Genomic DNA, 15,384 nt, shown 5'->3' with positions numbered 1-15,384 from the left:
CAGCTTATAAAATAAAACACACATTTTTACCAAACACATGTACCTATTATTGGAAATAAAAATGTTTCTTTTGTTGGTCCCAGGGCCTTTGATGATCATTGTTGAATACTGCAAGTTTGGCAACCTGTCTACATACCTCAAGAGTAAACGAGAAGTGTTCCTGTTGAATAGGGTTAGTCTGTCAGTCTGTCTGTGATATCTATCTATCTATCTATCTATCTATCTATCTATCTATCTATCTATCTATCTATCTATCTATCTATCTATCTATCTATCTATCTATCTATCTATCTGTCTGTCTGTCTGTCTGTCTGTCTGTCTGTCTGTCTGTCTGTCTGTCTGTCTGTCTGTCTGTCTGTCTGTCTGTCTGTCTGTCTGTCTGTCTGTCTGTCTGTCTGTCTGTCTGTCTGTCTGTCTGTCTGTCTGTCTTAGTTTTTCAGGTTGTCACTCATCTCATCTTCTGAAGGTCACAGTATTTAAAGCTGGTTTGTGGTATGATGAGGTTTCATGACCTCTCTATAAATGTCAGTTGTCAAGTTTATGGTCTTGTCTCATTTCCTTCTCTAATGAAGAGACTCGTGTTTACAAAGACAACACTGTTTGAAAGTCTCTAAGATAGCTCTCCTCCTTCAGTGGCCTCCAAAGATGCCTAGTGTAATAAAGTGTGGTTTATATGTTTGAAGTCTTAAGAACAGTGACAAAATATATATAATGTCGGTAACACTTTACAATAAGGTTGTATTAGTTAACGTTAATGCATTTACTAGTGAATAAAAATACAGTTGTTCATTGTTTTCATTGTTAGTTCATGTTAACTCACGGTGCATTAACTAATGTTAATCAGCATGAATTTGAATAATGCAATATAATAATAATGAAATAGTAAATGTTGAACTATGTTTAATAAATGCGGTACAAGTACTGTTTATACTTTATTCATGGTAATAAATACATTAATTGATGTTAACTAGTGAAACCTTGTTGTGAAGTGTGACCATAATGTATGTATAATGTCACTTGATCTGTTCCAGTTGACTGGATGCTTATTTCTTGTGTTTGTTTGACTCAGGTGAACAGAGAAGGGGAAGGATTGCTGAAGGAGGAATGTAAAGTACGGTTGGCGAGTGTGTCCAGCAGACAGAGCAATGCCAGTTCAGGCTTTAGTGAAGAGAGAGGAGAGATCTCAGAGGAGGACAGCGGTGAGCTTACAGCACACACAACAATAATATACAAAAAGATTTATTGCTCAGGAGTAAATACAGCATCCGTTTCATTCATTCCTTTTCCCAGCCAAGGCTTGAACCAGCGACCTTCTTGCTGTGAGGCAATTAAAAAATTCTTAATCTTCTCATTAAGTGTTTTAAAGACAGTATTTTAAAAAAGAAATTATTGATTTAATAAGCAATGATACAAATTGACAAAAATAAAATGTATTTAAATTTCATTCTATTAGTTAAAGAATTCTGCAAAAAGACCTACAAAATTGATACCCCGCATAGCTTATGAAATGTGATACTCAAAATTGGAATAATGAGGCTAAAAATGATTTCAAATAAATAATATGTAAATTGAAAAGACTGTGATATTGTTGGCAGGAGTCAGTCAGTCATATATATATATTGAATTATGCTAATTTTATTGATTCAAGATGAAAAAAAATGTATCCTTTAAAAAAGTCTCTACATACATATTAGTTTTTCTCAGTGGCTTTGGTGCATTTCTCACAACACTATTTACATTTGCACAACAGTTAATGCATTTCTCAAAACAATTAGTCATTTGTGCACATCATAGTAGCAGTTTCTTATTCCTTCCAACAAATTGCAAATGCTTTTGAACATGCATCAATCGCTTTCATACAATTCTCTGCTGTTTATAACATTATCATTTGCTTATGTCATGTCAGTCAAAATTAGCTAAACTTGTGAATGCTGAATAGTCATTCCATATAAAATTAACAGACCTCATTTCATGACTTGAGTCATTACATACAAAAATGTTGAACTAGTTGTCAAAATCTGTCAAATTTAAAATCTTCTAAATTGAACAATTTGATGAATGATTTACAGACCGATGTATGTTGTAGGTTCAGTTTCAATATGTACTGCAATATTGTTTACAGTTGTGCACAGCTCTACACAAAGGACGTTTATGTTTGTTGTAAATAAGGGTGGATTTATTCTTTTGCACAAAGCTGTGAATTAGAATTGTAAAGAGCATCTGCAGTGAAAATGTGAAACATACATATTCAGTGTCTTGTACTCAGATACCTCACTAAATGCAGTGATGTTTAACTTTACTGTAGTTTTCAAATGGCTGTGCAAATAGTATATAGTGCTGTCTTGAGCATTTTCAGAAAGTGTCACCAAAATTTGACTTTTTTGCATTGGAAAAAATGCACAGAATAAACTGTCATAATGAAAACATGACAGCCATCTGACTATCTTGTTCATTAACAATGGTGTCAGGACTTTTCATCTTGATGACACTGAGACTTTCATTGACATCAATACTTGCTTTTGAGGAATGAGCTCTCCATTTTGAGCATGTGACACGCTTTTGCAGGTTATCAACTAGGTTTTGCAGTTTGTACTAATTGTTTTGAGAAATGCATTAACTGTTGTGCAAATGTAAATAGTGTTGTGAGAAATGCACCAATGCGACTGAGAAAAACAGTAAGCTGGAAAGCATTACATCACATTACAGTTTTTTTTTTTTATTGTTTTGCCACAAATTTCATAACCTTGATGCCAGTTTTCAAAACTCTGGACACAAAACTCTAAACTGTCACTACTTTTAACAAAGACTCTCCAATGTTCAAAACTCTGCATGCTGCGTTCATTTCCTTAAAGAAGTTTTGCATTTGTAGGATCATTAGTTCACATAATCCCTTTATCATACAAACACTACAGGAACACAACTTTAGATCACCAGCATACAAGATACACATCATTTCAAAAAACAATCTTTAACAATCAATAAATATTGTTGTTTAAAATGTATGATACAGGTTTCATTATGGTTTATACATAAGTGTAGAGGGAACAGTACAGACGATAGATACACTGAACTAGTTTTATTTATTCCATCATAATGTAGGTTTACTGTAATTTTTTTCTCACTGCACGACCCCATATAGAAAGATGATGTATGGCAATATATGCAAATTACAACTGGATTCCAAATACTGTATATAAAATGTCATAATAGTCAATAATTTGTCAAAATAGTGCAAAAGTCACTGTTTACATTTTTTCAACCATATCATAAATAAATATGTGTGTGTGCGTGTGTGCGTGTATGTGTATGTGTTCATTTACAGCCATATGGACACCTATACAAATTATAGGTAATATAGTTGTAGGGGTAAATATATATATAACATACTGTAGATAATATATTTATGTAACTTATATGTACATATTTGTAATTCTAGTAAAAAAAAAAAGACAATATTTTGACATGTATGACATATTTTATATATGCAACATTCATATGAACTATTATGTCACATATGTAATTTGCATATATTTCTATATATCAGATTTCTATTTTGGGATCTGTGTTTCCATCAGTCTGGTGTTGTGAATTTGGTCACAGGATCTCCTGTACATCACAGTGGTGTTTTCATTGGTCAAAAATCTTGGAAAGAACCTTCTGTAAATGTGAATCCATTGGTTTGCTGTGATTGGGCTTTCTTACATACAGTGCAGTAATGTCAAATATCAAAACATTGTCTGTAAAAGTGGTACATGGAACAAAGAAACCATAAGTATGGAATAAGGATGAATAAAGATGAATAGATAATGTAGTCCAGTTGGTCATCTTCTGTGGTAACTGATGTCATTTGATCTATACTGAAACTTTCATCATCTAAACATGTAATATTGTACATCAGTTTCCATGCATCAAGAGTAATGCTACAGTTATTTATCATTTTGTATCAGTTGATAATAACATGATGTTAAGTAAATGAATACGCATTTATTTTAAACATAATGTGTGGGTTGGACTTTGAAATGGGATAAATTTGATGTTTATTTGTATTTTATTGAAAAGGTAATCTTAGTTCAATGAACAGAGTATCTTTGACTTGTGTGTGTTGTATCCAACACTGTTCTGAAATTTGTGGCAAAGTAATTGTAAAAAACTGTAATAAGGAAATATTTCTTATTGTTATGCTTAAAACATTTAGCATAACCATCACATAAATCAATTAAATATGAAAATATATTAGATTTTTTTTTATATAAAATGTGTCTAAAGTAGATTTGATCAACTAAATGCAATATTTGTGAGTTTTAAATACGTCTTTCTAAAATAACAACCTATTTTTAAACCTTTTAATAATTGTATGAATTTCTTTCTTCCGTTTATCTAAATGATTAAAATATTGCACAAAAAAATCACCTTCAGTTTTGGCATGAAGAACAAAGAAAGATTAACATTCATTTATTTTCCTTTGGCTTAGTCCTTTATTTATCAAGGGTGGCTACAGCGGAATGAACCACCAACTTTTTCAGCATATGTTTTACACAGAGGAAGCCCTTCCAACCGCAACTGAGTACTGAAAAACACCCACACACTCTCACATTCACACACACACTCATACACTACAGCCAATTTAGTTTATTCAGTTCACCTGTACCGCATGTCTTTGGACTGTGGGGGAAACCGGAGCACCCAGAGGAAACCCATGCGAACACAGGGAGAACATGCAAACTCTACACAGAAATGCCAACTGGTCCAGCTGGGACTCGAACCAGTGACCTTCTTGCTGTGCTAACCACTGATCCACCGTGCCACCAATAAATGAACACTTGTTAATTTATCATGAGCTGATCTGAATATTAACAATAGACCTTTTTAAATCTATAAGTCCTCCTCTCTATCCCCAGATTGTCTTTCTGAACTGAGCGACCCTCTTCTCCTTGAAGACTTGATCTCTTACAGCTTTCAGGTGGCCAGAGGTATGGAGTTTCTCGCCTCTCGAAAGGTAAAGTATCATCCTCTCTGTGCACGTTTATGTGAATATGACTTGAATCTGAAGATTTTTGGTGACTTTTCAGTGCATCCATCGTGACCTTGCAGCCAGAAACATTCTGCTCTCCAACAACAACGTGGTGAAGATCTGCGATTTTGGCTTGGCCCGAGACCTATACAAAGACCCCGACTATGTGCGGAACGGAGATGTGAGTGTACTGCTGTAGATAAATCAAAGGTAATGATATAAAAGTACACTAAATGAATTGAGTTGTTTTTATTCGGCATGCAGGCACGCTTACCGCTGAAGTGGATGGCTCCTGAATCGATCTTCGATAAAGTGTTCACCACTCAGAGTGACGTGTGGTCATATGGAGTGCTGCTCTGGGAGATCTTCTCCCTCGGTGAGGACAAAACTCTTTCTATAAATCAGCATTTTCCTGTCAGAGTTGTTTTTTTCATAACACGATCGCTTTGAAATATGCCACAATAGAACAATTGACCTTTGTCCTTCTGGCAGGTCTTTGCAAGAGTTTGAAAGTGAGGAAAACTCATTAGGAAACATGAAAGTGAAGCTGTGTGAAAGTGATGAAAACAAGAACCGACACATCAGAAATGTAATAATAATAACATAATGGAGCAGTATTGCTGATCAACAAAAAAACACTGAGGATAAAGCAGAATCTACTTTACTAGTCGGCTTTACAGGGCCCTTGGCACAATTTAAATGTCATATAGCTGTAGTATCATCACTAATGTCATTAAAAAAACTTGAATCATTTGAAGATTTTTTTTATTAACATTTGAAAATGTATAAACTGTTATATCAAGTGAACTCTACAAAATATGGTTTATGTGTATCTAGAGACATTTTGTCTTATTAATGCGGTTCTTCGGCCAAAATGAATCTTTGCTGTTAAGTTACTCACCCCCAGGTCATTCATTCATTTGAACACAAAATGATTAGCCCTCATAAAATTTTTCTTACAGTTTTTCTCAGTCGCATTGGTGCATTTCTCACAACACTATTTACATTTGCACAACAGTAAATACATTTCCCAAAACAATTAGTACAAACTGCAAAACCTAGTTGATAACCCGCAAAAGCGTGTCACATGCTCAAAATGGAGAGCTCATTCCTCAAAAGCAAGTATTGATGTCAATGAAAGTCTCAGTGTCATCAAGATGAAAAGTCCTGACACCATTGTTTATGAACAAGATAGTCAAACGACTTTGCTATGTTTTTATTATGACAGTTTATTCTGTGCATTTTTTCCAATGCAAAAAAATCTGATTTTGGTGACACTTCCTGAAAATGCTCAAGACAGCACTATATACTATTTGCACAGCCATTTGAAAACTACAGTAAAGTTAGACATCACTGCATTTAGTGAGGTATCTGAGTACAAGACACTGAATATGTATGTTTCACATTTTCACTGCAGATGCTCCTTGCAATTCAAATTCACAGCTTTGTGCAAAAGAATAAATCCACCCTTATTTACAACAAACATAAACGTCCTTTGTGTAGAGCTGTGCACAACTGTAAACAATATTGCAGTACATATTGGAACTGAACCTACAACATACATTGGTCTGTAAATCATTCATAGAAAATTTAAAATTTGACAGATTTTGACAACTAGTTCAACATTTTTGTATGTAATGACTCAAGTCATGAAATGAGGTCTGTTAGTTTTATATGGAATGACTAATATTGACTGACATGACATAAGCAAATGATAATGTTATAAACAGCAGAGAGTTGTATGAAAGCGATTGATGCATGTCCAAAAGCATTTGCAATTTGTTGGACGGAATAAGAAACTGCTACTATGATGTGCACAAATGACTAATTGTTTTGAGAAATGCATTAACTATTGTGCAAATGTAAATAGTGTTGTGAGAAAAGATAATTAATTAAATAATTATTTCAACACATTTTAAACAAAATATCTTTAATAACTAATGTCTAATAGCTAATTTGTTTTGTCCTTGCAATATTATGCAAATATTTGCAATAATATATGACAGTACATTTTGCCATTTAAAGGCTTAACTGAGTTAATTAGGTTAATAATACAAAGCCATATCACCCTGCTGCCCAAGACCTGTTACTCACAGAAGCTAAGCAGGGCTGAGCCTGGTCAGGGCTGAGCCTGGTCTACCTTGATGGGAGACCACATGGGAAAGCCAGGTTGCTGTTGGAAGTGGTGTTAGAGAGGCCAGCAGGGGGCGCTTAACCTGCAGCCTGCGTGAGTCTTAATGCCCCAGTATAGTGAAGGGGACACTATCATCCCCATCCATCATAACTCTATAACTGTCTCTCCACTCCACCAATAGCTGGTGTGTGATGAGCTCACTGACGTCGTTGTCCTGTGGCTGTCGTCACATCATCCAAGTGGATGCTGCACACTGGTGGTGGTGTGGAGAGATCATGATTGTGAAGTGCTGTGGGTGTAGGTCATACACAATAAATCACTATATAAATACACAATACATTACAATAAGGCAAGTCACTGGACAAGTCATTATTTTGTTATTAATATTTTTATTCCTGTCAAACTGAAAAAATTAGGACTTTCTCCTGATAAAAATGTATAGTAGGGAATACTGTGATAGAATTCTTTGCTCTGTTAAACATCACTTGAGAAATAATTTTAAAAGAATTACATTTTAAAAGGAGGGCATTTTGTCTTCAACATCAACAAAATACTTTTAGCTGAAACTCTTATTAATATAAAATGCAAGGTGCCTGCTACAAGCACTTTATTATACTGGTGAAACAAAATCAGTATGCATCACTACATTGAGTTTTTATTGTGCGAAACGAAAACCTTCATGTTTGGGTGAATTATCCCTGTGAAAAACTGCAGAAGGTTCGTCCCACTGATGGAAAATGTCACATTTCTTTAACTTTACACACTTTTATAACAAAAGCTTGTTCCAAATTTATCTTGGAAAGGTTTTAATTTAAGATCTCAAATTTGGTCATGGTTTTGTGACATTGTAACATTATGCATTATCAATTTGTGACTGGACTATTTATTTAAAAATAGGGTGGCACATGGTGGCAATTTTTGGTAGAGCACCCAAACAAAATCTCACTTTTGTGATATCAAATTTAAATTTGGAAGATAAAATTTTTGGACATATCCCTTATATCACTATATATGATGACGTATAATATATAAGGTCTTATAAAATATAACATCTTTATAATGCATTTGCTTTACAGTTAACTTTTGTCATTTTTTTCATACTTCCTTTTTTAAATGCTTTCACTTCTGCAAACATCCACTGAGTGTCTTTCTAAATATAAATAGGTCGACAATAAATTACTGTTTAGGTGAGGTGACCGTTAACATGGTAAAAGCCATTTAAAGCCACAGATACAAGTAAATAAATACATCTTTGAAAGACGACACCAGTAGCCTAGGGGTTAGTGTGCCAACATATGATGGCTTCAATGTGCTTTTGAGCATCTCGAGTTCAAATCCCACTTCAAGGACCTTTCCTGTTCACCTCACATATTGTCTAGCTACTGTCCTGTCAATAAGGGCAAAACACCAAACAACATTATCATTGATGCTTGTATAGTTATATATTTATCATTATCGCACTTTTTGAGAACAGTCAAATTTACATGATATGGTGTTTGTGCTTTACAGGAGCATCTCCATACCCAGGACTCAACATGGATGAGGGGTTCTGCCGCAGACTGAAGCAGGGCACTCGGATGTGTCCTCCTCAATACAGCACACCAGAGATGTGAGTGTGTGTGTGTGTGTGTGTGTGTGTGTGTGTGTATAATCATTCACAGACCCATCATCCAGTACATGACATTAATGAGTGTGTGTGATTTGTCTGACAGTTACAGCATCATGTGTGCATGCTGGGAAAACAACCCTGAGGACAGACCTTTATTCACTGCTCTAGTGGAGTCACTGGGAGACCTTCTGCAGACCTGCGTCCAACAGGTCAGACATTATTTACACTAGTAACAAAACATAAATAAAAAAAACCTCATTCCATTAAAATCACAAGGACGTGATGTTTACGCACACCAAGACCTCTTAATTAAGTCAAATGTTTATAATCTTTCAAGATAATTCTCAGAAAGAGCTATTTCTTACTTTAAAAACAATGTGTCATTCATTCAAGCTATAGACTTCATTGTCAGATCTGTAGAGTCTAGTGTCAAACGTACTTCGTAATCAAACTATCATAATAGTGTAATTTTATTGACATCATCAGTTCATGTGATGAAAGTGAATTGCAAAAATGATGGGTTATTCTAGAATTGCGTATCTAATTGCATAATTTATCATGAAATAATTCAATTAAATAAAGTTTTTTCATATTTTCCTGCGGAAACCCTGAATACACATTAATACAATTTAGTATTAACAGTAGCACCAAAAGAAATAGAATATAGAGCAAAATAAAAGGGAAAAAGCTGCAATATGTGTGTGTGTACCAGCAGATTTGTACATTTTTGAATCCTTCATAATATATAGCTATTTGTGAAATAAAGTATGTTGAAGTGTTGCTAGTGCTGCATCTCCATTTGTGTGTAAAGGTGTGTATGTATGTGTGTGACACACTCACAGGTTACTCCTATCATACGAGTTATTTATCGTTAATAGGGTATATGCCGAGCAAGCTTTTTCCCATTGACTGTCTCCATAACCTGATTAATACATTCAGCTTAATTTATCGTGAAATAATTAAATAAATAAATTAAATTAAGTTTTTCATATTTTTCATATTCGTTTTTGCGTGTTTACTGTACTATTTTCTGTATTAATTGTCATTTCAGTTATAAAAAAACAAAAAAAGGCGTCAACAATCATTTAAAGGGCACCTATGATGAAAATCAACATTTGTAAGCTGTTTGGACAGAACTTTGTCATATTAAACCTAACGATTCTCTTTTATAAATTTCCTGGCTTTAAAATAGGACCCAAAATCCAGTGATTTTGAAGCCCACCGCAGCGTGATGTAGGAGTGCGGTTTTCCCCACCCACCAAATTGATTGACAGGTGCCCATAATAACATGTATACACATGTCCACAGAACATTTTTTGCAAAGAGACTGGGATTAAAACATGTTTAAAACAACTCTCTGTGATCAGCTGCTCTTCAATTAGTTTAAACAACATTTTTTAAAACAGTAAACAGTAAGACAGTAAAATCGCTATGTAATTCTTAACTGATATAATCACCCCGGTCGCATGGTGTCAGTAAATGCGCATTTGTGTGAGTCTCATCATTTCAGAAAGCTTGAATAAACTCCACCACAAATACATGAAATAAACTTACTCTGCATTTTTGACTAATGAGCTGTATTTCAGCTTCATCCGAGTCTGTCTCTGTCACTGTGTTGATTATCTGAAGTAACGCATGAATAGCAGACATACGTCGGAGTGGTGGGTGGGGAGAAGCAGCTCATTTGGATTTAAAGCCGCAGGCTACATAATAGCTAGACTGAACTCAGACACCAAAATGGGCAAATTGAGGAGGCTATAATAAATTATCTGATGGGTATTTTGAGCTGAAACTTTACAGACACATTTTGGAGACACCAAAGTTTCTTACATCTTGTAAAAGAGGTAAAATAGGTGCTCTTTAAGCACTGGTAGCAAAAGCATGCAACCAAGTGATGCCACTTCCTCTGATAGGAAACTTTGGAAGGTATTAAGGCATCTGTTCATCTCTTATTAATTTGTACAAAATGTTTAGGTAACACTAATAGTAGATTCATTTTCAAATTTGTTTGTTTATTAATAGGATTCAGTCAAATAATATGAAATTAATTCAGTTTTAGACATGCCATGTGGTGTCTGGTTTGAGGTTAGCACTCAAAGCTAGGCTAAAGCACAAACTGATGGAAAATGTCAACTCTGTTAGTGGTCTAAAAACTTTAACAATAAATTAAACAACAATTAGTCACAAAATCAAACACATTTTTATTGTTTCACATTAATAATTTATTCAGTTTATTATAAATGATCAATTATTATATATCTTTCCTGTCTAATTTGCCTGTCAGTCTACCAAATGGTTGACCATGTTTTTATTGTTTTAAATAATGACTGTACTTTAAAGAATGACTGTTTTAAATTTTACACATACAGCATTGTTGGTTTAAAAAAATCTAACAAACATAATCCTGTTGCACTACTACACTTGATTGTGTTTTTATTGTAAAAAAAAAAACAAAAACAAGAAAACGTATTAATATAAATGAGAATCTGAATTATTTTATGGCATACTTCAAAAAATATAGATGATTAATATTCAAAAATGTTTTATTGTGATATTGTTTTTAAATAAATTGGTCTTACACTTCATATTTTCAGATTAAACTGACATATCAACCATTTGAGGCTGATGTTTTTTAAATATTGGGATGTGTTGAAAAAAAATGCATTATGTTATCTGGCAACATTAGCAGTTAAGAAATGCAATCCAATGCCCCTACTATTTTAGAATAAGTCTTACTCAATCATATTCACATCGTTATGACGAGATGCTTTTTTTCAATTTTTTTTTTACCACCATCATATTTCTTGTGTGTTCGTTTGGTTACTGTGGGGAAAGAGTACAGCAAATATGTATGTGTATCATAATATGTAAAAACAAAGCTGCAATGGGTGTCCCTAATAACAAGGCTTTCTGAATTCTACACACAGAACTACATTTGTCATTAAAATAGTCAGAACAAGTAAAAAAATGGCACCCTTTTACAGTTTGTGTGCTCAATGTGTACATTATCTACATATATTATCTTATATGTACTATCTAGTTAATTCCCCAGTTTACACTCTAAAATATAATGCTGGGTTCCACTCAATTGATTAGAATTTCACTAATTTAAGTCAACTGACCATAAAACAATTAAGCTGTCCTCCCTAGCAAGCGTAACTCTTTTTGAGTGTATCTGAAGATGCTTAGTATGTGACATGCGAAACAGGACTGTAAATTAAAGTGGGACTTTTTTTTTTTTACATTTTTGTTTGTCAAAACAGGATGGAAAGGATTATATTCCCTTAAACACTTTTAAATCTGGAGAAGGAAATGCCATTACGACTCACCTGAACCAGAGAGATATAAAGCAGAAAGCACTGGGAAATTCAAGGTACAAAGCTCTTTGTATAAGAAAATAGCAGCCAAACGAATATATCTCATTTATAATGTGAATAATTGCACTAGTTTATTGACTTTAGTTTATTATTTTGGTTTGTTGTAGCTACATCAGCCCTGGGAAGATCAAAGTCGTGAGCACTTTTGAAGATTTGCACAAAGAGATCCCTGATGTAAGCGTTTTAAAATAAAGTTGCTTTTGACTGGGCAGAGCCGTCGAGTCTGACTTTGACTTCGTGTTTTACTTCAGGACGAGCAGTCTGACAGTGGAATGGTTTTGCCTTCTGAAGAACTCATTCAGGTGAAGTGGACGGGCAGATTCAAAACCAAGAACATCACAAAGTAGGTGCCATAAGATCTGTTGTCGTTGATTATAAAACATTTTTAAATGTTAATTTGCTAATTGTTAATTTTATTCTGTTTTTAAATTTCTTTATTGATTAAAAAATAAATATGTTTGTTGATGGTGTTAAGAAAATGATCTTGCAGATTTCATGAGCACATTAGAAAATTAGATTATATTTTAGTGATGCTGTTTTGCATTACAGGAATAATTTGAAAACACTAAAATACAAATGAGCTACTTTTGAATTGCAATTTTTGACAATATTGCTGAAAAATGTAGACATGGTGAGCATGCAACTTAAAAATATGTAATAATTTACTAAGCTCAAACTTTTAAATGACAGTGTATTGTCTCTAAATTTTTTTTAAGTATTTTATTATTTTTTAAATTTCACATTAGTTGTGTTGTATTAACGCCTACCCCTACCCCAACCATCACAGTAATGTAAAAACAGATCTGGATCTGGAGTCTTCTCTATTAGTATAGCTGATTACAGCCTTCTCAGCCTACCAGTGGGTGCAGAAGGCCCTTACTGGCCCATATCTATCAGCTGAAAACCACTGATAATGCACATTCAATCGAGTGATAACATTTGAAGCAGGTGCATCCTTAAAGGGATAGTTCACTGAAAAACTAAATTTACTCATCATCAGTTTGTTCCAAACATTTATGAGTTTCTTTATCTGTTAAACTCAAAAGAAGATACTTTGAAAAATGTTGGAAACTGGTAGCCAATGACTTCAATTTAAAAAAAAAAAAAAAAAAATTTAATTTAACAAGACTTTAATTCTGTATTAATATATATATCAATAGTATACAGAACAAACCAAAACATCGTTATACAATAACTTGCCTAATTACCCTAACCTGCCTAGTTAACCTAATTACCCTAGTTAAGCCTTTAAACTGTACATATATATATATATATATATATATATATATATATATATATATATATATATATATATATATATATATATATATATATATATACACACACACACACAGTTGCATATATATATATAAGACAGGAATAAACAGGTTTTTGAGCCTATTCCGCTTGCATTGAAGGATTCCTTATTTTCTACCAGAGTAGGAGATCATAACATGGGTTGAGTACGTCAGATGGATTGCTTGGAACTCTTCACCACATTCAAAGTGCATTACTTGAATATAAGTGCTGGTTTAGGCGTTCAGTCCTATAAGTTTCACTGCAGTTCTGACAATATTAAAAGATTTTGACTTTAATTGTGTCAGTGTTTTGTGTGTTGCAGGTTGTTCTCCAGTGGTCAAACTCAACCTCATCTGAGCAGCGCCCCCTGTTGTTCTCATCAAACAGCGCTTGCTCCACCGCATTATGAAGACGTTCTCCTTTACCCCAGTTTCTAACATTTGCGTCAGACAAACCTGCATGTAAACATCCGTTGGCACTTATCTCAATTCTGCTGCTTTCGGTTCCTCATTAGACTCAATTTATCATATCAAAGCAGCATTTCTGGATTGATTTCAACATTAACCCCACCATATCAAAGGGACAGTCCCTACATATTAATGTTCTTATCTTTGGTTTAACACAAAGGTTTTCATTTTAAACTAGTTTCCAAAATGTCATCTTTAGTGTTCAACAAGAAACAAACTCAAACAGGGCAAAAACAGGAAAGGAAATGAGAATTTTCATTGTTTGTGAAACCCTTAGACCAAATCTTTTTTTGCCACTAATTAACACTTTACTTTTTATTTCCTAAGATGCTTCCATGAGTGTCATTTTGAGATTTTGTTTTAAACTTCTATCTGATGTGTGTATTCCCACTTTCAAAGCACCGCTAACTTTACATCTCTAATCATTTTAGTAGTTAAAGAGCAGCTGATATCATTTATGAGCTAGTGAAAAACCTTTCTTACAATCACTGCTTGTAGGTACCAAATGTTAAACTGTAGAGCACAGTTCATGTGCTGCAGGCCGTATGCTGGAAGTTCACTATAGAATATTTATTTGCATCATAATATCCTTATAACATATTAGAGTGTATATATCTATGGTTTATTTAATGCTAAAAATATAAAACTACTGGTTTTAGCTGGACAAAGCGAGCTGTTTTTACATGTGCATGTGTTGTTTGGCAGTGTTTTGATGTACCATGATCAACTAAGCTATGCTGTCAGATTCAAGACGACACTGTTCATAACGTTAAGGGTCAATGTTATAATAATTTTTTTTAAAACAGAAATATTTTTTAAAAATATTTTTAAATTGCTTGTGTGTGTATATGTATATGTATATGTATATATATATATATATATATATATATATATATATATATATATATATATATATATATATATATACATACACACATACATACACATACATATACATACACACACACACACACACACACTAATGGTCGAAAGTTTTGGGTCGTTTTTTTTTTTCATGGTTTTTTTTAAGAAAATTATTCTGTTCATCAAGGCGGCGGATCAAATGATGAACTACTTTTGAACTGTTATTTTATAGTGCAATAACATTTCACAATTTGTACTGTATTTTTGATAAAATAAATACAGCTTTGGTGAGCAGGAGAAGCTTACTGTAAAACTTTTAAAAATCATACTGACCTCAATCTTTGACCAGTAGTGTATACAACATGACCATGTATTATCAAAAGCTAAATACACTTAAAAAACTGGACCAAGATCCAGGTAACGTTCTCCAATAGTATCTGGATGCAGACTCATCCAGTGTCATGCAATGTCAGACATGAAGTTAGTAACGTCACTGTAAGGGGTAGGGTTGGGTAAATGTTTTTTCTTTAGAGCCTTGCAATTAAAAAAAAAAAATAATTTCTTTTTATCTGAAAAATGTTGTCCTTTAACATATGCATTATATTTATCACCTATAAATGATC

The 15,384-nt window shown here is 33.6% G+C and overlaps 1 protein-coding gene across 2 annotated transcripts in view; it reads left to right on the top strand.

Moving 5' to 3' along the window:
- Positions 1 to 14,734, top strand: part of flt1 (fms related receptor tyrosine kinase 1) — a 68,238-nt gene extending 53,504 nt beyond the window's left edge. For both annotated transcript variants that reach the window (XM_056450388.1, XM_056450387.1), the window contains exons 20-30: positions 84 to 172; positions 1,070 to 1,199; positions 4,899 to 4,996; positions 5,070 to 5,192; positions 5,276 to 5,387; positions 8,655 to 8,754; positions 8,858 to 8,963; positions 12,018 to 12,127; positions 12,239 to 12,305; positions 12,383 to 12,474; positions 13,753 to 14,734. In XM_056450388.1, coding sequence (XP_056306363.1) covers positions 84 to 172; positions 1,070 to 1,199; positions 4,899 to 4,996; positions 5,070 to 5,192; positions 5,276 to 5,387; positions 8,655 to 8,754; positions 8,858 to 8,963; positions 12,018 to 12,127; positions 12,239 to 12,305; positions 12,383 to 12,474; positions 13,753 to 13,867 — 1,142 coding nt within the window. In that variant the 3' untranslated portion in view covers positions 13,868 to 14,734. The remainder of the gene's footprint in view (positions 1 to 83; positions 173 to 1,069; positions 1,200 to 4,898; positions 4,997 to 5,069; positions 5,193 to 5,275; positions 5,388 to 8,654; positions 8,755 to 8,857; positions 8,964 to 12,017; positions 12,128 to 12,238; positions 12,306 to 12,382; positions 12,475 to 13,752) is intronic.
- Positions 14,735 to 15,384: the final 650 nt, after the last annotated feature.

Source organism: Danio aesculapii, chromosome 24 (assembly GCF_903798145.1).
Source record: "Danio aesculapii chromosome 24, fDanAes4.1, whole genome shotgun sequence".
NCBI classification, from domain to species: Eukaryota; Metazoa; Chordata; class Actinopteri; order Cypriniformes; family Danionidae; genus Danio; species Danio aesculapii.
This window is presented reverse-complemented; position numbering and strand designations above follow the sequence as displayed.